The sequence below is a fragment of the Belonocnema kinseyi genome, chromosome 7 (assembly GCF_010883055.1).
Source record: "Belonocnema kinseyi isolate 2016_QV_RU_SX_M_011 chromosome 7, B_treatae_v1, whole genome shotgun sequence".
Classification (NCBI taxonomy): domain Eukaryota; kingdom Metazoa; phylum Arthropoda; class Insecta; order Hymenoptera; family Cynipidae; genus Belonocnema; species Belonocnema kinseyi.
Genome location: NC_046663.1, coordinates 88646523 through 88671841, shown reverse-complemented (window position 1 = coordinate 88671841; position 25319 = coordinate 88646523). Strand labels below are relative to the sequence as shown.

Sequence of the window (25319 nt, the reverse complement as noted above, 5' to 3'; positions counted from 1 at the left end):
GACAGTAAAACGTGTGCAATTTCAAATTTTTCTTTTACGCTTTGCAATAATTTTCGAGTTGCAATTTAAACATAATTCTTACTAGTCATTTACAGACCTACTCCTCCCACATGCGCCTAATTATTCCATTCTTTTTTTTTATCTCTACTTGAAGACAGCCTTTTTTTAATCAATATTTTTTGTTAAATTAGCAAGAGTAAAAAAATCACTTAGAAAAAATACAATACTATTTAAAAAATTATTCTTGTTGATGTTAATTTATTATTTGTTCATAACTAAAAAATCAAAGCAAAACTTTCAGAAAAAAGCGCAACTATCTAGCAATACTCTAATATAAGATAGTTATAAACAATAATCGAATATTAAATAATTATGTTTGTTGAATTTGATTAACTATTATCTGACACTTATTAAGACGTGGAAAATTATAGAAAAAACTGCAACTTTCTACCATTATTCTAAGAAATAATAATAACGAATTGTTTAAACAAACGTGTATGTTAAATTAAATTTATTATTGGTTCGCTCTGACTGAAAAGTTGATACGTTAAAAAATTCGGAAAAAATAGCGAGTTTCTCTATTCTATCGGAGAATATTGCCAAAAACGATAATAAATTCTGTGAAAAAATTATATAAGCATTTAATTATTAGTATAAAGTAGAAATTTATGTATTATAAACAATTTTGATCTAAAAACAGCAAAAAATCATAATTGGAGCCAGAAACTGGCAAATCCCAATTTTTCACTCATGGGGGGTGTTTTGGAAGCATATAAAATATACTTCTGGGGTTGATATTTAAAAAGTAATTATTCTTTCGTATTCGTGTTAAATATCATGGGGCTTTTGGAACCTCTAAATATGTTTCTTTCTTAAAACAAAAAAAAATTTATTTATTTTCTTGTGGATTCAAACGATTTTCCGCGCGATATGCATGAAAATTAAAAAAAAACTTGGACCACCCTACTATATATTTTTGGTAATTTTAACATGAATTTCAAATTTTCCTGAAAATTTGTTTTTATAGTTTCTCAAATCGAAAATTTCTTCAATTACAACAACAAATATCGTGCATCGAATTATACTATTGCATATTAATCTAAAAATAACTAATAATAATTTTTTTTAAATTCCAGTATCGGGAATTTTGCATAATTTAAAGATTGTAAATTACTCTCTCAGTGCATACTTTAAAAGCTTTAAATATGCAATATTTAAATTTTTACGAGTAAAATTTTGTGTGTGCTCAAGATTTCAGTTGTAAAATATATTATTGTAATTTCAAATCTGCTATTTTCCCATTTCGATCACAATCCACAAGCCCGAATTTCGTCCAAACAAAACGGAACGAAAAAGATCAAATTCCAGTCACTGAAATATTATCAAGTATTGTGGAAATATAAACACTAGCGTAAATTTCTCAACTAAGTCAATAATGTTCCCAATCTCAATCTAATTTATGAATCCCAAAGATCCGAAAGCAAAAATTCTCGATCTGATAAAACACACAGAGAAAATTCACAAGATCCCATCGATAGAATCATAATCCCGAAACACAGAATTGATTGAATCCATTTCCCTCATCACGCGTCATTCGCCAATTCATACATAAAACCTCCTAACCCAAACAATATGTAATAGAATAATTTCGTCTGGAGAACAGGCTCGAACAAGTTTTCTGCCCTCCAATGATTGTGCAAAATTATCAAAGCATTTTACAAATCACTTCGGGAAAGATTAACGCACTCGCCTCGAAAATTCGTAAAAATAATTTCAACAATAAAGGGACAACAATAGAGTAAGCCAGTGAAAACAAAAGCACATCGCAATATAGCATCCATTTAAAATCTAGTTGACGCGACACGTGCTCCCTTCTTACATATGGGAAAGGTTTACAAGTCTGAGGAAAACTTACCTTGAGATGTAAAACTGCATGCCGTTCAGCGACGCATATTTTTCTGAAAATCGAGGTGACATCCGTTGTTGTCGCGGAAAATTCGCGACTTCGTCTTCGCACAAGTGTTGCAAAATGGCCTGACACCCTTGACAAACTGTGAGAAAAAAAGCCGATCGGCAATTGAGTCGTTTTGCCTTCTACCGAAATGTCTCGACCGTAGAAAAGTTCCCGATTAATAACTAATTATCAGTCCTCGTACAATCATTGCCACTGACTTGAACACCAACAATTTGTTTATAAAAATGACCTGCCGAATCTGACAATTCAGGAGATAAAAAATCTCAATCATAAAATGGCGACTTCGTTGACCGTTGACCGAACACAGAGCCTGTGCTGCTATCTTGCGAAAATAGAAAGAAGAAGAGATGGTAAAGAAATTCTAATCGAAATAGCAGTTCTTAAACCAACTGCCAATCAGAAAAAAACTTTTAAAATGTTTAAAACCAACCTTTCTCATTGGAGAATGAGATAATATCTCTGTGGTGATTGGCTTAGGAAGCATGTAAGGCGAATTTCGCGCCAAAATGTTTTGACATCTACGTGTGGGCACAGCCGCACAATATTGTTTGTTGTTCGAGTAGTTTTGATTTTTATAGACTGAATTCCATATTTTCTGTATCATTTGTTTGAATTGGTGGCTTCATCATGAGGTTCAAGTGCAGGATGATTGATATGGCAGCCATGCGGGACTTTACAAGTAAGTTTTCTTTGAAAATAGGATTCCTAACCTACAAAGATTTTGAAGTTATTTCTTTTATTTGTGTTTTTTTTTATATTAAAAACTGAGTTTCGAACAGAATTTGTTAGTAACTTGTTACGACTAATTAAGTTGTTGAAAAATTACGTTACTTGTAACTTTTAGAATAACTTCGTTATTTTTTTAAGAAGTATAACTTGTAACGCAACTTAGTTACAATTTGTTCGGTAAGTTGGTTGAGGATTCGGCTATTTTGTTAAAAGTTCGTCTTTTTTGGTTGAATTCAACTGTGATTGCGTTTTCAAATCAAAATATTTTTTGGCTGAAATAATATCAAACATTATATTATTTTGTTGAAAATTCATCTTTTTTTTTTTTGAAAATTAAACTGCTTAGTCAACAATTCATATATTTTCTTAAAAAGTAACTTTTTTGTTGAAAATTTATATTTTTGGTTTAATAAAGCAATTGTTTTGTAGAAAATTCGTATTTTTTGCTTAAAAATTCATCAATTTAGTGGAATTTTTTTCTTGGTTCAAAATTCGGCTTTTTCGTTTCAAAGTTTATCTCTTCTGGTAAAAAAACTCATTTTCTTGTTGTTAAAAATTCAACTATTTTCGTGGAAAACTAATTTCGTTGAGGGTTTGGCTTGTTTATTATTAATTTGTCTTTTGTGGTTGAATTTAACTGTGATTGATTTTTAAATAAAATATTTTTGGGATAAAATAATGACAGCCATTATATATTTTGTTGAGAATTCAATTATTTTGATTAAAAATTCATGTATATTTTATTATAAAGTCAATTATTTTAGCAGAAGGCTCAACTAATTGGTTGAAAGTAACGATTTTTTTTTCATTCATATTTTCGGATTGAAAATTAAACTTTTTTGTTGAAAAGTGTTGTTTCTGGTTTGAAAATTCATCTCCTTTGTAAACCAATTATGTGTACGGTTTAGCAATATTTTTTAAAATTCGTTTTTTTTAATTGAATATTTAACTACTTAATTGAAAGTTGAGATACTTTAAAAAAAATTTAATTGTTTGGTTGAAGATTCATTTGGTTGAAAATTAACTTTTTCATTCGAAATTTAACTCTTTTTTTAAATAAACATTTTTGTTAAAAATTAATATTTTTTGTATGCGAATTCATACATTTGGTAATTTTATGTATTTTGTTAAAAATTTAACTATTTGTGAAAAAGTCCAACTATTGGGTTGAAAAGTAACTTTTTGTTGAAAATTTATCCTCTTGACTCAAAAATTCAACTCTTTTGTTAAGAATTCATATTATTTTTTTTATTTAATTACTTTGTTTCAAATTCTTTTCTTTCTTGTTTTGTAGAAAATTCAACTATTTGGTTGAAAACGAATTTTTTGGTCGAAAATTTGTTTTGCTATTTGTTTTAATAATAAAGCTTTTTGTTGAAAATTAATATTTTTAGTATGAAAATTCAACTATTTAGTTCAAAAGGTTTTTTTTTTTGGCTTGAAATTTAATCTCTCATGATAAAAAAATGTCATTCAAAGGGTACCAAATTAAATCGTAAGAAAGGTGTTTTGTCTGAAATTGGAAACATTGTAGGCCCTAGAATGTAATATTCTTACCTGAATTTTAGAATGGAGTCTGAAATATAGATAAATTTTAATAAATTCAATCAAACAGCTTATCATAGCGAATCACGAGAAAATGGCTTTTCTTTAAATTTTTTTTAAAGTTCTTTTCTTATTCTAACCTACTGGGAATTATTGATAGATAATTATTAAGCTGACTTAAACTTTTCTTCAGTCAATTTAAAGGCCTTGAAAAAAAGACACATCTGAAAAGTTACGAAAAATTATTGTTATTTACTTTGTTATTGCACTGTTATTACTTGTTTGCTGCACTGACTCGTGATACCGGAAAGTAATTTAAAATTGTAGTAGTGTTGTTCGACATAAAAATGGAGCATAACACAAGTTCTGTCTCTTATTTCAAATTCCAACTTTTATACTATGATTGATTATAATTCTTAAACATTATTTTTAACGTGAAGTCTCTTATTGTAAAAAAATCTTTTTATTAACATATTACATTTCATACAGATTTCTGATCGAGAAGGTTTTATTTGAGAGAATGGGTTCATTACTAATTGTATAGTAATGTACAAAGAAAACATCAAAGTTCATTGAAAGTTGGCTTGTAGACAGACTTTAGTCCACAAAAAGTGCTTTTGGTCACACTGTGCACTATATAGATAAAGAACACATGAAAACACCCTGCTTAACAAGGTGTTCAGCGACCTTTAAAACCTGGAAATCTCCTTGAATTTTTTACGGTAACCTTGCATACATTTTTTTTCTTTTAAAACCGTTTTTAATTGAAATACTAAAAGTAATTAAAAATCTTAGGAAACATCTCTTTTAGAAGAAATCTTGCTACTGAAAAGTTTTTTTATTTATAAAGATATAATTGATTTTTTACTTATCACAGAATAAGTAAAGAGAGTTCTAGGCATTTTTTGTAGACTTTACCAGTTATTTTACAGATTGCAATGAACAGATTTTGATATTCAGCTTTAAAATCAGAATGAGCTATGACCGTATAACGTATCTTCAAAGGGGTTCATCACTTGGTTTTTAAGTGTATATCAGCACACAAAATATTACTAAACATTTCAAAAGGATTCAAAATATTTCAAATATTTCAAAGGATTTTTAACGTTTTACAGAGACTTCACGGATTTCAAGAATTTCACAAAGCTTTTAGAACTTTCAAAAGATTTAAAGAATTTCAAGGGTTGGAAAAGCCGTGTACGCCAAATTTCAAAGGTTTTAAAAAGTTTTGAAACGATTTCAAAAGGTGTAAAAACATTTTTAAAGATTTGAAAAGATTTCACTAGGATTTCAAATAATTCAATGATTTCAAAGAATATAAAAATTTTACAAACAAAGATTTAAGACCAATTTAACGAATTTTTAAAAAGATTTTACGATTATTTTTAAAAAAAGTCTATCATTTTCAAAGATTTTAAAACTTTCAAAATATTTCAAAGATTCAAAATATTTTACACTGATGAAAAATATTTTTATGATTTCAAGTGAATACAAAAAATTTCACAAATATATCAAAGATTTCATAAAAATTTCATAACGATTTCAAAAGAATACAAAAAATCCTAATATTTGAAAACAACAGATTTCAAAACATTTCAATGATTTTAAACGATTTCAAATGAATACGAAACATGGACATAGGAAACAAGGGACTAGGTATGCCATTGCGGGGGTGATGCAATGAGGGGGAAGGTCCGCCACCTTTTGATGTCCCGCAACAAACATGGCAGCGCCCACATGTTTATATTTTCATGCACAGATTGCCGGCAAAAATGCTCGTGCGCATAATCAAATGGCACATCGTAAGATGGCGGCTCTCCCCACTCATGGAAATCTCCCCCTTCCAGTGGATTCAACCCCGCTCGCCAAAGTTAGGATGACATGCCTAGTCCCGTGTTTCCTATGTCCATGATACGAAAGCTTTCACAAATATTTCAAAGATTTTATAAAATTTTTGAAAAGTTTCAAAAAATGTCTCAAAGATTCATAGGTTTCAAGGGTATTAAAGCTTTCAAGGATTTCAAACATTTTACACAAATTTAAAGATTTCAAAAGATTTCAACGAATTCATAAAGATGTTAAAACATTTTACAAAGATTTCAAGGATTTCAAAGGCGACTTATGTTCGCAAAAAAATAAGAATGTTCATTTATGGTTCTTCTTTCTTTACACATTTTTGACCTGGAAAAGGTCATGAATTACGTTCCTAAGAATCGCTGGACACACTCTTAATTATAATTATTGCTTCAAAACAATTAGTTTTAAAAAACCTTGCATTTTTAAACCAACATTCTACTTGCACGCTGTAAATAATGGAAACAGATAGTTTTTCATTTTGTAAAAAGGGAATAAATCTGTTTCAGATATAGTCAACACAGTATCACGAATGTCGAAAATGTGCGTGATACGTTTAACACCTGACGTTCTCTGCTTTAATATAGGAGACGATAGGGTTCCCGTCGTTTGGGCGGAACTTTCGCAATCCCGTTTTTTCAACGAATACGCCATGGGCGGTGCTTCTGACGATCAGAACGAGATTTACTTAGAATCGGACACAATAATGCTCGCGAGAAGTGTCGCCTCTCTAAAACAGACTGCAAAAAGCGTAAAAATCAAATTGACCAACAAACAACAACCCTGCCTCACTTTTGAAATTGAATTGCCCTCTCTGAGTTTGGATTCCAGACAATGCGTTCACGACGTGCCCGTTCGAGTCATTCCACGTCGAGAATGGTGCGAATATCAGGCCCCAAATGTTCCTGAATTCGATGTAAATATTTTTATAATAACTAAATCATCTGCAACCATTATCCAAAATTCAGGCATCTCTTACGAAAAAAGATCTTTTTACCGCATTAAGTAAATAAAACCCGTTTTTCTTGTTGCTAAAACGGTTAATTGAGATGTCTCGATGAAAATTCCAAATTTTCTCGAAATGTCTACGACGCGTCCCGGAAGTATTTATGAAAAAAAGTTCAAAAAATTCTGTTTGCGTAGACTGACTCGTACTACTGGATTTTAGAGCAAAATTTTCAACCGCAAAATTAAACTAAAGTAAATTCTGAGGGGAAAAAACCTTCTATCTCTAATAAACGCGGAGTTATGATTCTTCAAATAATCCAGCGTTTAAAAAAAAGCGACTGAAACCCCCAAATCTGACGTTTGTATTTGTACTTTGGAACCTGTTATTTTTACGAAAAAATGTTCAGTACTTTAATTAAAGCCTCCCAAAGTTTACCACTTTTTACCCTTTTTCCAGAAAAAATTAATCGTACTCAGTTTTTTCAAAACACATTGTGGATAAAACTATGTTAATGATACCACAAAAAGAGTGATGATTCTTAAAAAAAAACCATTTTTGTTGTGCTAGTTTCAGCCAATTTTTTTTTAATAACTCGTTTCGTGCATGTCCTGCAACTGTATTTAAAATTCATTTTTTTAACGTTGCTTACAAATCATTTATAAAATATGTCATTAAGAGATTAGTTTTACAAGATTGTATTATCTTATGTTAAAAAATGCGAAAAATTGATAAACTAATCATCGCAGAGAAAACAATTATTTTTAATTTTTGACAATAAAAGAATATGTAAACAAATTAATTACGTAGTTTTGCAATGAACAAAAAAACTAATTCAGGGTGGCTGTTTTAATCGACGAAATAAATTTCCGGCTTTTTCCCGGTCGCAAACATTTTTCACGGTCAATGAAATTTAAAAAATGGGAGTCTAAAGCTACAAGATTTTCCAATTAAGGTAATAAAAACTAAGCTTTAAATGAAAGCACTTAAAGTGAAAATGTTAAATTTTGAACTTTTAAAATTTAAATTGAAAAGTTTTTAATTAAAAAATTTTGTATTCAAATGCTCAATACTTTACGCGTATAAAATTGAAGGTACTAACAATTTTCAATATAAAATAAGGTTAATCCACCTGATCATTTGCAATAATCTAAATTGAAAAATCAATCAATGAACTTTAAAATTTTCAAAATTATATAATTTTAAGGAATTTTAAGCTAGAAACATCAAATATTGAAAAATTGAAACAAATTTAACTGAACACTTCTTAAATTAGAAATTTAATTATTTTCGTTTTAAATAGTTTAAACATCCTTGGAAAGCTTCAAAATTTTATTTTAAAATCTTGAGAAATCTAGGAGTTGTTTTAAATTGGGTTTAAATTTAAAATTATTTTAGAAGTTTTTTCAGAACTTCTAAATACCTGTCAAAATGAATTCAATTTTTTCTACAATTTTAAGAAAATCCTGAAAATTTTAGAAAATTTCTTTGCAATTTGGATGTATAAATAACAATTGAACCTTTATTATTTGTAGGCGAAATTTGAGTAATTTTAAGAGATATGTTGAAGTTTTAAAAATATTCAAACTTAATGTAAAACTTTAAATAATAGCCTAATATAAAACAAAATGTAGATTTTCGCAGATTTTAAACAAAAAAATTAGATTCTTTTCAAGAATTTTGAAAGGTTTCAAAAGGATAAAAACATTTTCTTAAGATTCCCAGGAAAATTAAAAATAATTTTTCATTTTGAAAAATAATTTTATGGGAATATTTAAAAAGTTTTTCAAAGATTTAAACAAAATTTCCAAAAAAGATTCTAGAAGATTTTAAGAAAACTTTAAAGAATTTGCATGATAATTTTTAATATTTTTAAAACGCCTAAATATCTCTTAAAATTACTCAATTTTTTTCTACAAATATTCATTTGTAGAGTATACATCAAAATTAAAAAATTTCACTTACTAATAAGCATTTTTCGAAATTTTAACGATTCCAGGTTGGCTATGTCAAACAATTTAGTTAAAGATTCTTTAGTTTTTAATATTTAGTTTCAATTTACTTGTCTTAAATAAACATTCAAATATTGCTAAATATTCGATAATTGATCTTTTGTTTAATAAAAAATTTCAAATTGAATGGGTTAAAAATGGAATATTTTAGACTGAAGATATATTTTAATTTTAATAAAATCCTTAAATTAAGATTATATTATTATGAAGTTATTTTTAAGCTGAAAATAGTATATAAACTTTCAGTCACACATTCACATTTGTTCAATGACTAAGACTTTCAAATTGAAACCATTAAGTTTTAACGTTAAAATCTAAAAATTCTTAAATTTTGAACTGGTTTAAAATCGTTTTTGTTCACTTTTTATTACTTAAAGTACAGATAAATTTAAAAACATTATTTATTTATCAAATAAAAATGTTTTTTATCAAAAATTTTCAACATCGAAGGCTTTTATTTTTTATTTGTTCAAGTCTTTAAGAAAGAATTTTAAAATTCTTTAAATAAAAAATGTAAGCTTAGAAATAAAAAATTTAGATGCAAAATTTTTAAAGTAAAAAAATTTTGAATTACGCATTCTAAGCTAAGTAATAGCATAATTGAGAAACATAACAATTGAATAATTATTTAAAAACTGTTAAAATCGAATCTGGACAGATTTTTCTTCTACAAATTTGTAAAATTCTCGGTAAAAAAAAAGTACCGTTATTTCTCGGCCTCAAAAAATTTCCGGTCATTTCCCGGTTTAAGTGACATTGCCGCTTAGGGATATTCTTTTAAATCTTTAAACTTAGCAATGAAAAATTCGACCTAAGCGGCATGTCAATTATATATCTTTTTATTTTATACGGCAGATTTCCCCAGTAGGAATTTAGAAATCATTATGAGAAATATTATACTATTTATAATAATATTTTTTTGAGGCTTAAATTTTTGAGGTTTAATTAGTTTTTAAAATCATTGCGTAACTACGTAATTAATTTCTTACATGTTTTTATTATCAACAACTAAGCATAATTTCTTCCTCTGCGATCATTAGTTTATAAATTATATTCTTTTTTAACACAAAATAATACTTTCTTGTTGAATTAATCCCTTCAATAACATATTTGATAAATAATCAGTAAACAACGTATAAAATTTATTATTTTTGTCGTCATTCAATTTTGACAACAGATATTCTGGAAGTATTTTTCACAAACGAAATACATAAAACATGCACACAGTTAATGCCATTAAAAGCATTATTTAAAGAATGGTTAAAAATTACATTGCTTTTGAATGGAAAACGAAAAAAAACGTGTTTCTAAGGAACTAAGGATGCGATGTATATATGCCACAAAAATGCTTAAATACGGTCGCAGGACATGCGCGAAACAAGCTATTGAAACAGAAAAATTTTCGCAGAAAATAGGGAAAAAAATGGTGTTTTTTTTTAAGCGGCATAAATCTTGACCTTATGACGGCTAGAATATTTGTTTGATAGATTTACGCATAATTTTCTGCGCTACAACTTTTACCGTGGCATTATTAACGTAGCTTTAACTAGAGGCGAAGCATTTTCAAAAAACTGAAATAGGTAAAAAGTGGTCAAATTTTGATTATTATATCGTAAAATTAACAGGTTCCAAAGTACAGATACAAACGTCAAAATTTGCTTCTTAGGCGCTTTTTCGAAAAAATCGGGTTTATTTGAAGAGTCAAAAATCCGCACTGATTGGAGATAAAATGATATATTTTTCTTTAAATTTCTCAGATTTTTTTAATCTTTTTCAAAATCTTCATCAGTAACTCTCAATATATCTTATCACAAAAAAATGCGCATTAACTTCTTATACGATGAAAAAGTACCAGATGCCTGGAATATGATTTTTAAAAAATCTGGTAAAGGCCAGGGAATTTTTATAAGAGGCTCTTTACATAACTTTCAAGGATAAAAAGCCTGAAATTGTTTTATTTTGTTTTTAAAAGATTCTAGGGAAACCACCCTAGAGTAGATAGAAAAAAATTAACAGCATTTAACTGCATCAGTGTCCAACAATAAATAAAGATTTTCGTTTTTATATAAAGCTTACGCATTAAATTAGTCAATTAGCTGTATTACAAGTTTTAATTTGACCTGGTTTCTGGTTTTGCTAATGGGCATAATAGAATATTCAATTCTCGATGATTATAATTGATCATTAGTATAATTACAATAAAAATCAGTTTCATAATTAGATGTTAGTTGAAACTATTATTATTTTACAAATATCACAAAAGCTTACATTAAAAAAAAATTTATCTCTGATATTCCGTGAAATTGGCATGATTGGTACGAGATGTTTAATCTTTATACCATTTAACCTAACTTGTAAATTACAAAAAAGTGCAAAATTTGTACACTGCTTAGTCGTAAAAATGGAATCTTTTTCGAGTGACTTCTTAAGACAACTACAATTTCTGGGCTGTTTAATAACTTCCATAACTACTTTACACTAGTTTTTGGTTTATTATTTACAAAAACTTAAATTTAAAAACTTCGCTAATGGTCATACATAAATAAACAAACCCAACATTTAATTTGAAACAACTGCCAGACAGTCGCTGAGCTGTCAATTCTGACGGTGAAATTTTTTCATATTTTCGATTATCTTCTGTTGGAAAATATAATGTAAAATAAAAACTCCTCAAATATTTATAAATAATGATGAAATAAAGCTTTGAATCAATAAAGATTATTCATAAGTATGAATAGTGAAGAGGAAAAATTTTGTTCTCAAGTTAAAAAATAATTTTTTGATCTCATACATTAATTAATTATAATATGCCAATGAAAGTTCGCCAGAAAATATAGTATCCATGCTGAGAATTATACTAAAAAAATTAATATTTTTGACCAGTTTTCCAGCTATTGACGATTATCTACTGTTGGGTGATTCCCCCTGTATTAAAAATGTTACAAGATAAGATTCTGGTCTTCGAATATTAATAGTTAGGGGAAATGAAAAATTGGTCAGGAAAATGTTTTGAAAATTAAGGTTTGTCAACACCTGGTATAATATTCATGTTAGTAATTGGTTGAAAATTGAACCATTTGGTTAAAAAGTTATTCTTTTTGATTGAAAATTCCTTTTTAGTGGGCAGGGGGCGTCAATAATAGTATTTTGGTAGAAAAAACTTTTTGTTAATAATTCATTATTTTGTGTTACAAATTTTAAAAAAAACTTTCTTGGCTGAAGTTTTCATGTTTTTTTTTCCAAAATCGTCTAATTTAGCGGAATTGAACTAGTTTTGATTTGAAATAAAAATATTTTGTTTGTGAAATATCTATTATTATATTACGAAGTGTCTATTCGTACAATTACGGAATATTTTGTTCAAAATTGATATTTTTTAATTGAAAATTGAACTTCTTGTGTAAAATCTGATCTTTATTAATAATTTATTGTTTGGTTAAAAATGTTGTTGTTAAAAATTCAACTTTTAGGTTGAAAGCTGAAATGCTTAGAAAACTTCATTTTTTGTTGTTGCAGATTCATCATTTTAGTTAAGAAGTCGTCTTTTTGGTTAAAAATTCTACTGTTTTGTTAAAAGTTGGTTTTTGGTTGAAATATCGTCTTTCTGGTTAAAAAATGCATCTTCTGTTGTAGAAATTGCATCCTTATAGGTTGATTATTCAACTATTGTACTGAAAATTCGTCTTTTTATGTTAATTAAACTTTTTTTATTGGATTATCAAACATTTATTTTTCGTTTTGAATTATTCTGTTCTGATGATTGTTAAAAATTCATGTTTTTGTTTCATAATTTGAAATACATAATTTCAAAATTCATAATGCAAAAATGCAAAAATGCAAATATTTTGTTAAAAGTAATCTTGTTTTAGTGACGAATCTAACAGTTTTGTAGAATAGCCTTTTTTATAGAAAATTTATCCTTTTGAATGGAACATTCAAATGGCTACAAAAGATTCTTTTCTTTTTTTTACTTGAAAATTCAACTGTTCGGTTCAAAAATCCAATTGCTTTTTGTTGAAGTTTAAGCTCTTTTGTTCAAAAATTGGGGCGCTTGATTAAAAATTCATATTTCTATATTGAAACTTCAACAATTTGTTTAGTAATTCAAATATTTTCTCAAAAATTTACCTCTTTTATTAAAAAGCCTTCGTTTTAGTCGAAAATTCAACTGTTTTGTTAAAAATTTGTCCTTTGAGATTGATTAGATCCTATGCTAAAAAGGCATGAAGCTTAAAATGCTGGTATTTAAATATTAATGGTCCGAGAAAATGAAAAATAGGTCAGGGACAAATCAGAGAAGTCAGCTAATTTTGAATCCTAGGTTTTGCGTCCACCCTGATTTGAAAAGTATAGAAAGTAGAGTAGTTGAAAATCTGTATGAAATATCTCGAATTCAATGATTAAATCATTGAAAATTTATTCCAGATATCGATGGACATGCCCCAATTAAAACACGTTCGAAGTATGGTAGAGCGAATGAAAAATATGAGTCCTCACCTAATCCTAGAAGCCGACAGATCAGGAAAACTGGTTCTAAAAGTGGACAACGACAGTGCGAGTATAGCAACTCACTTCCGGAACCTCAACGTTTGGAACAGTTCCGACATTGAAGAAGAAGAAATCACAGCCAGCGTTGACATAAAAAAATTCCACACTTTTCTATCCTGGGACATTATCCATCCAGATAGTGTCAAGTGCAACATTCTTCATGAAAGAACAGTCAATCTACATCTATCTTCGGAAGGATATTTGACGATACACTATTTTATGCCAGCGATCGCTTCCTAATCCAATCCAATCACCAGAAATTAATTCTGAGAAATACTTGGATAATAGAATCAAGAGTAAAAATACTAGGATGAAATCCGATGAATGTACATAAACTGGAAAATAGGATACTTTTATTAATATAACATCAATTGCGAAACATACAGATCTTATTCTTATTCTAGACCTGAAACTCGTATCTTGAAGCACAAACAATTAAGTTTATAGTTACTGTACACTATCTAGTTGTAAGCGAGGTTAAAGCTTCGCTCGTTTTCCTGTCGGAAGTTCTGGTGCATTTGGTCGATCTGCTGAATTTTCTGACCAAGGAGAGTGGTTCGTTGATCGAGCCACTGCAAACTATTCATGTGGGCGTTCAATATCTTTCCAATCTGTACGATAGGGTCACTGGAATCCTGGGCACGATTTGCTTCATTCAGGTGCTCGATGATTTCTTTCAGATCTTCCGACATCTGCTTTAATTGAGTGTCGAGACTTTCGGCAAGGCGGTAGGTGTATTCGCGTTCGGGATCTGACACTGAGAGTTGGGAGAGTTCCTTTTCAAGAGGGACAAGACAGTCCTGGAGTTCTTTTTGTTGGCCGACCTTTGATCGAAGATTTATTTATTTGATCAAATCAGAACTTATAAAGAAAATTCCTGCTGATATAGGATGTCTAACGAAATTTAAGTAAGTATTAAGTAAATTATTAAAAAATACTAGGAAAGTTTAAGAAATTAATATTCATTTATCAGGATTTAGAAGAAAAGAATTTTAAAACAAAATTTCTCTTCAAAGTCAAAATTCGTCACAATTTGAAAGTTTCCTCTTATAAATTTTACACAAAGAAAGTACTTCAAGCAGTTTTTAGAGTAGACGCAGTATTTCAAAGAAGTTGCGAATTCATGTTTTTTTTTAGTCAAAAGTTCAAGTATTTGGTTAAAAATTACACTCTTTTGTTAAAAATTAATTTTTTGTTTAAAGATTCATCATTTTTATTTAAAATTCATCTCTGGCTGAAAATGTAACTACATTGTTGAAAATCAATTTTTCTTTTTTTGTTGTGAAAATTAAATTTTTTTATTGAAAATTGATATTTTGTACGTAAAAATTAACCAAATTGTTTGAAAATGTATGCACTTTGTGGAAAATTCATCTTTTTTGTAGAAAGTTAATCTTTATAGTTGAAAATTCATATTTTTGGCAAAAAATGTAACTATTCCAGTTGAAGATTCATCATTTTAGTCGAAAGTTCATCAGTTTGGCTGAAAATTAATTTCTTTAACTGAAAATTTAACTGTTCCATTTTTAGTTAAAAACTTATTTTTTATAGTTCAAAAATAAACAATTTCCATGAAAATTTATCTTTTTAAATTGAACATTAAACTATTTCCTTGAAAATTCACGTATTTTGTTTAAAAAGCAATTTTTGGTGTGTAGAAAATTATCTTTTTCATTGAAACTGAACCTTCTTGTTTAAAAATTCTTTTTTGCGGTTAAAAATTCATCTTTTAGGTTCGAAATAAAATTATTTGGTTGAAAGTTAAACTCTTCTTAAAATTAATTTGTTGTTGCAGACTCATCTATTAAATTAAAAATTAATTTCTATGGTTGAATAATAATTATTTGAATAATTATTGAATAATTATTTTATTAAAAAATTGTTTGGAGGTTTTAAACATTTCAAGTTTTTTCCAATATTTGATTGAAAACTATTTTCTTTTCAAATTCAACTATTTGACTGAAAATTAATTTTGCAGGCAATTTTAAATCAGATCCTCAAAACTGAAAAATTTGGAGCTGAATTGTTTCAAATAGAAAGTCTTGAATCGTTGAAATTTCAAAGTGCTAAATTTAAACTTTGAACGTTAGAATTTACATTGTTTCATTTTATTAAATTTTTAATTTGCGACTGAAATTTTCGAATTTTGATGTATAATAACAATTGAACAATTATTAACTTCAAACGACTTGACATAAAAATAATTTAATTTATAATTTAAAAAGTGTTTGAGTTTAAATGGTCAATTTAAAAATGTTTAATTAAGAGGAACATGCCATCAGTAAAATCCAAGATGTTCCAATTGTTTTGAAATAAGTTCAAATTGTATTATTTCGCACTAATTTGCAAAATATAAGAATTTGTTACCATCTTTTGTAGGATATGTAAACTTTTACATAAAATTTATGTCTTATATACCTAACATAGTAGTAAAAACATAGTAGTAAAAAAAAAGAAAGAAGCAAATATTCATCATCATTTAATATATAATGATTTCATTTTGAAACTGTTTAAATCAACTTGTGCATTGATTCATTCTTCAATATAGAGTATTAAAAATTATAACGTAGATTTATATTTTTAACCAGAAACCTTTCAACTGTTCTATTTATAAGAAATTAATATTAAAAATTTTGTAGTTTAAAATCACTTAATTTGAAACTTTTCAACTGAATAATGTTGAGAGCTTTCATTTTTTACGCATAAATTATTGAGCGTTTCTATTAGATTTCACAGCTTCTGATTGGCTAGTAATAAATCAACAACATTAAATTTTTTTTCTGGTGAATCGTATAATTTAATAGTAATAATTTTAAGCAAAAAATAAAAATTTTTATTTAAATTTATTACCACAGATTAGCCGGATTTGGTCATGAATTCCTGGCATTTTCCCGCGTTCTTCAGGGTCTACAGAATTCCTGGATCGTTAGATACCCTGCTAATATAATTTGTGAATAAAAATAGAACGTACCACATAATCAAGCTCATGTTCCAATTGCTGTTGTTCCAATTTCACTCTTTCCACTTCCTGATTTAGAGTAACAATTTTTTCACCATTGGATATAAGTAATTTATCCCAGGCATTAACCTGGGTTGCTTGATTAACGAAGACCTTTTCTTGTTCTTCCAACTCCAAAGTATACTTGTTGATTGACTCTTCAAGTTGACAGAAATTAATAGCTCCAGTTTGTCCGCTGCCTGATGATGTACTGACGCTAAAATTTTTTTCATTTTTAAGTTATAACTACTAGAAGATTAATAATTTCAAAAAATAACATTCAGAATATATTTAAATTCCTCTTTAACGTCACTCTTTAAGACACTCTCAGAGAGGATAAAAGAAGGAAAGAGATTTCAGGGTCTATTAAATTTCAATATGATCTACTGTTCGCATTCCAATTTGGAACGATTAGGAAGAAATTTGAGTTTTAATTTAATTCATTTTTTATATATATATTTTTTTAATTACGTAATTCTAGATGCAGTTTTTTATATTTTGCTTTTAAAAAATTAAGCAATTATTCATAAATAAAATTACCTACGAATAAATACGCAAATTTACATTCAACTGAAGGTTTAGTTTTTCATAGGTTTTTGTAGAAAATTACCAATTTCTAAAAAAAAAATAACGAAAATTTATAAATGGCGAAAGCTAAATTTGTAGCTTTTTATAGATTTTCTCATAAAATTAGAAATTTCTAGACACAATCATGCATAAATACTATTTTCTAAGAAAAGATAGAAAAATATTCGATTCCAAAATTAAGCTTTAGTTTTTATCATTTTTAATAAAGTTTTCCAAGAAATTACAAATTTCGACAAAGTTTACTGAATATGTAATTACATATTTCTATGGATTTTATGTCAAAATGATACCTTCGTAGAACACTGCAGTTTTTCGAACAGAATTTTTCCCGAAATTTTAGAAGGTGCAAATATAAAAACAGATCATTTTTAAATTTAAAACATGTTTGATGCATTATGCCAATTAAACATAATTCCTAAAAGTTTGCGCAAAAAATCATAGAAATTATTTCCACTAGAAAATGTACAGAGGGTTTCAATCATTATTAGATTTAAACATTTATCACTATTATTATAAAAAAATTCTTAACCTGGAATTATACTCATATTATTTTTATTAGTAATAAAATCAATTTGTATCAATTGGCAAATTTAAAATTCGTCGTGAAGTACTAAAATAATTATTAAGACTTTGAAATAGGCACAAATAAATAAATCCAGTAATTTTTTCAAAAGTACATGACTTTTCCAGGTCTTCCAGGGCTTGTAGCAAATCTGTATTTGGAGGTTGCCCACTTTTTCTTTCAACTTTTTTTATTTTTTGTTTTTTTAATTTCCAAGAATTTCATAGGTAAATTTGAATGTTGGATGTTAAAGAAGAATCAAAATTTGTATTTAGAGACTTCTTTTTCTTCCCTTTATTATTATTTTTTTAATTTGCACGAAAACATTTTAGTTAGTTGAACAAATCTGATCATTAGATACTGGGTTCTTTTGATATCCAAGAATTTCGTAATTAAAATTTAAATGTTCAGGGTGTCCAGCGATTTTTAAGAATGAAATTCGAGGTCTTTTCTTGGTTATCCTGGTTCTAGAAGTTAATTTGTTCCCAGTCTCCTTTTTTTACACCAAATAATAGAAATAATCGTGTCTTATAGATGTAAAGAATTATCCATTTCATTTTTTATTGACCAACGATTTTGAAAGAAAGCAGCACCATAAATAAACAAAATTCCTAATTTTTTGCGGTCATTATTTGTCTTTGAAATCCTTAAAATCTTTGCAATCTTTATGAACTATTTGATATCTCTTGAAGTAATTAAAGTGTTTGTGAAATCTTGAAATTTCTGTGAAATCTTTTGGAACGGTTTTAATTTACGTAAATTATTTGAAATCCTTGTGAAATCATTTGTATTGATTTGAAATTATTAAAATATTTTTAATCTGTCTAAAATTTTTTGAAATCTGGTATACCTTTTTTAAAATCTTTGGAATAATGTGAAAGTTTTAGAATCTTTGAAAATGTTCGAAATCTTTGAAATATGGTGTAGACGCCTTTTTCAAATCTCTGACATCCTTGCAATCTTTATGAAATGTTCGAAATCTTTGGGAAATGTTTGTGAAATCTTTGTCAAATATTTTGAAATATTTGTGAAATTTTTCTTAATCTTTGTTTTTGAAATCTTTTTTATTCGTTCAAATCACTGAATTATTTGAAATCTTAATGCAATCTGTTCAAATCTTCTCAAATGTTTTGAAAACTTTTGAAATCTTTTAAAATCTTTGAAATGTTTTAAAATATTTGGAAGCTGGTGTACTGTAATCCTTTTTCAAATCTTTAAATCTTTTAAAATCTTTGGAATCTGCTGTACTATACCCTTTTTAAAATCTTTAAAATTCTTCGATTCTTTTGAAATCTTTATGCAATTTTTATGAAATCTTTGATATATTTGTGAAATCCTTCAAAAAGATTTTTTATTTATTTAAAATAATAAAAATATTGTTCAAAATATTCTGGTGTGCACGCCCTTCTTAAATCTTTTTAACCCATGCAATCTTTATATAATGTTCAATATCCTGTTAAATATTTTTAAATATTCTGAAACTTTTTGAAATCTTTGGTAATGTGTTGTAATCTGGTGTAAACTCGAAAACCGAGTGATGCAAGAACAAAAATAGAGTGATAAGTTAAACAGCCCCAAAAAATGTTAACTTTAACATTCTATATTAGCGGAGATGAAATTAAAAACTTTTAGAATTATTCAGAATATCAAAGTCTATTCATTGCAATCTATAAAATAACTGGTAAAGTCTACAAAAAAAGCCTAGAACTCTATTTATTCTGCAATGAATAAAATATCAATTATACCTTGATAAACAAAAAACTTTTCAGTAGCAAGATTTCTTCTAAACTAGATGTTTCTTTCGTAATAGACTAAAATATTTAAATTACTTTTCATATTTCAATAAAATAACTGCTTAAAAAAAATACAAAAAGAATTCCAGGTATTCAAGGTCGCTGGACACCCTGATGTTGGATGTTAAAAAGAAATTGAAATTTTTATTTAGAGCCTTCTTTTTCTTTCCATTATTTATTTATTCGATTTTTTTTTAAATTTGAATGAAATCATTTCAGACTTAGTTGTCCAAATCTGATCATAAAATTCTTGATTCTTTTAATTTGCAAGAATTTCTTAGTAAAATTTGAATAATTATCCTAATATCTAAAATCTAATTTCTTTACGTGGTGGTGGCTCCTAACGTAGTTTGAGGCGTCGAACTCGCTATGCTGGCCGGAGCAGGAGGAGCTGTAGTTTTGTTAATAGTGAATCCAGTCGCTGTTGTAGGAGCTGCGGCGCCTAAATTAAATCCGGAAGCAGAAGTTGTCGTACCGCCAAGATTGAATCCCGTAGCAGTGGTTGAAGTCGTTCCTCCGAGGTTGAATCCTGTCGAAGCTGTCGATGCTGTGCCCCCGAGATTAAATCCTGTTGCACTTGTGGCAGCTGGAGTAGCGCCCAGGTTAAATCCCGTTGTCGGAGTAGCAACTGTGCCTCCTAAACTAAACCCGGTCGACGGAGTTGTACCACCAAGATTAAAACTAGTCGATGTTGTCTGAGGAGTGTTGCCTAATGTGAATCCTGTTCCTGCCGATGGCGTTCCACCAGTCAAACTGAATCCTGTCGACGCTTGACTAATATTGAAAAAAAAAAACATAAATTGGAAAATATTGTTACAATATTGTTGTAGTGTTATAATTTTGAAATACTAAGAAGAAGAATTATAATATCAGCGGTCGTTCAAAACCCTAGATTACCCTTTAAGTAGAATGTTTTAGGAAACAGTTGATTTTTAAACACGACAGAATGAATGTTCAACCATGAACAATGATTCTTCAAATAAATAGTTGAATTTCTAACAAAGAAACAAGTTAATTTTAGACCAGTTGCATTTACAACCAAATCATTAAACTTTCAAGCAAAATTGTCAAGAAAAGAGTTAAATTCTTAACCAAATAGTTGAATTGCCCACCTATAAAGATATATTTTCAACGAAATCATCGAATGTTTAAATAAGAAATATGAATTCTCAACCAAGAGCTTTTCTACCAAAAAATATGAATTTTCAATCGAGAGAGACGTCCTTTTCTATTCAAAAAGACGAGTTTTTAATAAAACAGTTGAATTTTCTAAAAAAAAAAAAAATACTTTCACAAAATCGTTACATTTTGAGGCAAATTATTGAATTAAACAAAAAAATAATTACCAACCAAACAGTTGTAGTTACAACTAAATAGTTGAACTTTCAATCGAAAATGATGTATCTTCAACAAAATAGTGGAATTTGTAACCATATAGTTGAATGTTCAGCCAACAGTTACCATTTCAATCAGCAAAAAATAATTCTCAACAAAAAACGTAATACTTGATATTTCAAAAAAAAAATTTGAGCCCTCAACGAACACAGATACATTTTTAACCAAAAAAATGAAATTTCTGCAAAAATAGATAAATTATCAACCAAATATTGAGTTTCCATTCAAAAGATAAAAAATGTTTAAACAAACTGTTCAATTTTAGATTCAAAAAGGCGAATTCTCTTGAAAATAGTTGAATTTTGAACCCTAAATTATGAATTTTTAATATAAAAAAGTTACTTTTCAACCCATGCGTTGAATTTTCTATAAAAAGAATATATTTTTGAGCCCAAACAAGATTTCAGCAATAAGTTGAATTTTCAAAACAAAAAGACAAAATTTCGTACAAAGTAGCTGAGTTTTCAAGATATCAATCAATAATAAAAAAACAAAAAAACAAAAAAAAAACAAAAACAAAAAAATAATATCAATAATTTTTATTTTAACAAAAAGTTAATTTTTTAAAACAACAAAAAGCTTGAACCAAATACTAGTATTTTAAACTAAAAACGACCAATTTTCAATCGCAAATGGAAGTTAAATTTGCAAATAAAAAATTTTATTTTTAACAACAACAAAATAAACGAATTTTTGACTAAATAGTTAAATTTTCAATCAAATAATCAATTTTTTAACCAAAAGAAATTCATTCTGAACCAAAAATATCAACAAAAAATAATACTAGACTTTCTAATTGAAGAAAATAAATTTTCGACGAAAAATAGCTGATTTTTGTTATTGCGTTCTTCAATTTAGTTTACATTTGACCGGATAACGTGAGAAAGTAGAAGTTCCTTGAAAACACGGGAAAAAATAAGAATTATTTTAAAAGGGATAAAGAAGGAATAAGGGAAAGGGTGTGAAATCTTTATTTAGACGCTAATAAATTTTCTATATAAAAAGACGAAGTTTCATTTTAAAAACTTGAATTTTTTACCAAAAAATATAGTTTTTTTAACAAATTTATTCATTTTTTAAAAAATAATTAAACTTTCAACCGAAATAGTAAAATTTTTCACCGAAAGAGAGATGATGTTTTAACGTCAGAGTTGAATTTTCAACAAAATACTTTAATTTTTAACAAAGAGAAATGAATTCTAAAACAAACATGCAATAGTAAAATTTTCAACAAAAAAGAATTCAATTTAATCTAAAAAAGACGACTTTTCTATCAAAAGGGGAATTTTCAATCCTAAAGGACCAATTTTATATCCAAAAAGGTGAATGTTCAACATAACTTTGGGGATCGAAAATTAGTGTCACAAATTTTAAGACAGTGTCAAGATAGTATTTATACATTTTTCAAGTGAATTGATAGAAGTAATAAAATCCAATAAGAAAATCCAACTACTTTGGTTTGAAGTTCATTCTTTTTAGTTGAAAAGTCTACTATTCAATCTTTAGTTAAGACTTAATATTTTTGTATTGAAAATTTTATTGTTTCGTTCAAAATTGAATTATGTTGTAGAAAATTTTATAATTTTGTTGTTAAGTCATATTATATTATTTTAAACTAATTCTTTTTGGTTTTACAAATGCATCTTTTCTTGGAGGAATTTTACCCTTTTTTTGGTCAGAAAAAATGGTACCCAATTGATCATTTTCGGTTGAAAAAATGAACTTTTTTGTAGAACATTTGCAATTTTTTGTTAAAAATTTACCTGTTGTATAGAAAATGCAGTTTTGACTGGAAAATTTAACAATTTGGTGTATGAAAGTCATCTTTGTTGGCTAAATCAAACCGATTAAAATTTCATTCTTTTTGGTTGAAAAGTCTACTAATCAATTTTTGGATATGAAATAATCTTTTTGGTTCAAAAATTTATTATTTGGTTTCAAACTGAAATATGTTGAAAATTCAACAATTTTGTTTAAAAGCCATATTTTGTTGTTTTAAATTAGCGGTTTTATTCAAAATTCGCCCTTTTGGCTTGAAAATTTAACAATTTGATTTAATTTTTTTTCTTTATTGACTAAACAAATTTTTTTAAATCAAAAAATCAAATATTTTTGGATCATTCATCTTTTTGTTTTTAAAAATTCATCTCCTTCCGGAGAAATTTCATCCCTTTTTGGTTAGAAATGTACTTGTATGGTTTAAAATTTATCAGTTTCGGTTGAAAATTAACGTTATTGTTGGAGATATGCAAATTTTGTTGAAAATGAGACTGGTTTATAAAAAATGCATAGTTTCGGCTCGAAAATTTAACCAATTTATCAGGAAATTTACCTATTTAGTTGAAAATGTATATATTTTATTTAAAATCAAGCAGTTTCTTGAAAATTCAACTTTTTGACTTAAAGTTGAACAACTTTTTGAAAAGTTTAGTTTTTTGGTTCAAGGTACATAATTTTAGTTGAAAATTCGTGATTTTTTTTTTTGTTAAAACGTAAGTTTTCAAGTAAAAATTTAACTTGTTTTCTTGAAAATTCAACTGACTTTTTAAAATTAAATTAAATTGAGTTAAATTGTGTTTTTTACATTTACCTGGCTTGAAAATTCAATAATTTAATAAGAAATTCAACTAATTTTTTTTCAAAATTAAACTATTTTGTAGAAAAGTTTTTAAAAAATTGAAAATTCAACTATTTGATTAAAAATGCATGTATTTTGTTGAAAACTCGTCTGTTTTGGTTATATCAGACAGTTTTTTATTTGCTATTAAAATATATTTTTTAAATATAAATTATCACATTTTTTGGTGAAAATTCTGTACATTTTAACTGAAAATGTAACTATTTTGTTGAAAATTCAGGTACAAAATTAAACTATTTTGTAGACAATTTCTATTTCTCGCAGAAAATTAATTCTCTCAATGAAATTTAGAAACAAAAGAAATGTAAACTAAAAATGAATCAAATAAAATTTGGACTAAAATCACGTTGATCATTTAAAGTAGTTAGTTGAAAATTTATGTAATTTGTTAAGGATTCCTCTTTTTTTGGTAGAAAATTAATCTTTTTAGTTGAAAGTTCAACTATCCTGTTCAAAATTTATATAGTTATAAAATTAGTATTTCTGGTTACAAATTCATATTTTTTTTTGAAAATTTACCTATTTGGTTGAACATTCAACACTTCGTAAATTTTGTTTCATTATTGACTGAAAATCTTTCTTGGATGAAAATTCGCCTTCTTGATTAGAAAATAGTCACTTTAGCGTGACTTTTTTTTGAAATAGCAGCAAAATAGTGTCATCGCTTAAAAAAAGGGTCAAATAATGTCAATTGGGTAGTGAATCCAAGGCTTGCAGTTTCTTTGAAGAGTAAAATAAATAAGGAATTTAATATTCTTACGCAGGTGTGGTGCCCAAAGAAGCTTGTGGTGTTCCCATTCCTGGAGTTTGCATTCCAGAAATTCCTTGTGTTGCCAAAGGAGCAGTTTTTGCTAAATTGAATCCAGGTGCTGTTGATTGAACTGTAGTTCCTAAAGTGAATCCAGAAGCGCTTGTAGTCATTGCGATTTTTTATAGAATGAGTCACAGTCCTTGATGCCTTGAGACCCAAAGGAGGACCCTTGATTCTGAAATATTTAATTTCCAGTTATATTACCTGAATTAAAAAAAAAGTATTTCGAACAATAAAAATCCAATTTAACATTCAAACCTGCCAGCAAGTTCACATCAACAAATTAAATTATCAACAGTAAAATATATCCCGCCAAAATTTCAAGGTCACGTTCTTCCATTCAAAACACAACATTTCAAGAATAATCAATTAAAAATATAGCACTTAAGAAGTATACAGCGCTAAGTTCAACAAATACCAAAAATGAGTTTAATTTCGATCATATTTTTCATTAATTAATAGCAAAATTTTAAATATGCTCAATTGCTCATATCTAACCTAAAATATAAGAAATTTTGTATCCTTTCTACAAACATGAAAACAATCAGAAAAAGAATAGAAAATCGTAGAATATGCTCAAATTGGATAAAAAACGATTTGAAATCTCTTGCAAACTTAAAGAAATAACTCAAAATTGGTGAAAGAGAACGCGTTAAAATGGAAATCAGTTTTCTGCGTCTTGCACTTTCATACGTCTATAATTATTCGATATGATAAATAACTCTTTAATTGAGCATTCCTCTATCAAAATTTTCGAAATTTAGTGTAAAATTATACTCACATGTCATAAAATCCCTTGAAAAAGAGTTTCCGTTGTCATCCAAGGCTGGAATTGATGAAAACACACCGAACATAACCTCAAACACACGGAAACTTTATATCTGCGTCGTCTGCGCCTGCGTGAGAATGTTAACCTAACCAAACC

At 27.5% G+C, this 25319-nt stretch overlaps 3 protein-coding genes across 4 annotated transcripts in view; 1 reads left to right on the top strand and 2 right to left on the bottom strand.

Moving 5' to 3' along the window:
• Window positions 1-2270, bottom strand: part of LOC117175852 (transcriptional activator Myb) — a 95521-nt gene extending 93251 nt beyond the window's left edge. Inside the window, exon 1 of the mRNA XM_033365644.1 lies at window positions 1916-2270. Within this exon, the coding sequence (XP_033221535.1) occupies window positions 1916-1977 (62 nt within the window). The 5' untranslated portion in view covers window positions 1978-2270. The remainder of the gene's footprint in view (window positions 1-1915) is intronic.
• Window positions 2271-2371: 101 nt separating this feature from the next.
• LOC117175856 (checkpoint protein HUS1) lies at window positions 2372-13992 on the top strand. Of its 2 annotated transcripts, none has more exons than XM_033365651.1 (3): window positions 2372-2654; window positions 6691-7019; window positions 13487-13992. In XM_033365651.1, the coding sequence occupies exons 1-3, from the start codon at window positions 2603-2605 to the stop codon at window positions 13847-13849; spliced, it is 744 nt and encodes a 247-aa protein (XP_033221542.1). In that variant the 5' UTR covers window positions 2372-2602; the 3' UTR covers window positions 13850-13992. The 2 variants fall into 2 exon arrangements, with proteins under 2 accessions (XP_033221542.1, XP_033221541.1); XM_033365650.1 differs by having other exon boundaries at window positions 2379-2654; window positions 6613-7019.
• On the bottom strand, window positions 13946-25307 carry LOC117175854 (nuclear pore glycoprotein p62-like). The gene is made up of 5 exons (XM_033365647.1): window positions 25176-25307; window positions 24344-24569; window positions 19878-20324; window positions 16581-16824; window positions 13946-14433 (listed from the first exon to the last, which is right to left on the bottom strand). Exons 2-5 carry the CDS (start codon window positions 24502-24504, stop codon window positions 14071-14073), a joined length of 1215 nt encoding a protein of 404 aa, XP_033221538.1. The 5' UTR covers window positions 24505-24569; window positions 25176-25307; the 3' UTR covers window positions 13946-14070.
• Window positions 25308-25319: the final 12 nt, after the last annotated feature.

Bases quoted from the DNA above. Each gene is read 5' to 3' on its own strand.
- LOC117175856 (XM_033365650.1), top strand. From the start codon at position 2,603: ATGAGGTTCAAGTGCAGGATGATTGATATGGCAGCCATGCGGGACTTT. The intron at 2,655-6,612 runs GTAAGTTTTCTT...AATCTGTTTCAG, and splicing joins AGCCATGCGGGACTTTACAA to ATATAGTCAACACAGTATCA. The intron at 7,020-13,486 runs GTAAATATTTTT...AATTTATTCCAG, and splicing joins CAAATGTTCCTGAATTCGAT to ATATCGATGGACATGCCCCA.
- LOC117175854 (XM_033365647.1), bottom strand. From the start codon at position 24,504: ATGACTACAAGCGCTTCTGGATTCACTTTAGGAACTACAGTTCAATCA. The intron at 20,325-24,343 runs GTAAGAATATTA...TTTCAATATTAG, and splicing joins TCTTTGGGCACCACACCTGC to TCAAGCGTCGACAGGATTCA. The intron at 16,825-19,877 runs GTAAAGAAATTA...AAAAAATTTTAG, and splicing joins ACGTTAGGAGCCACCACCAC to CGTCAGTACATCATCAGGCA.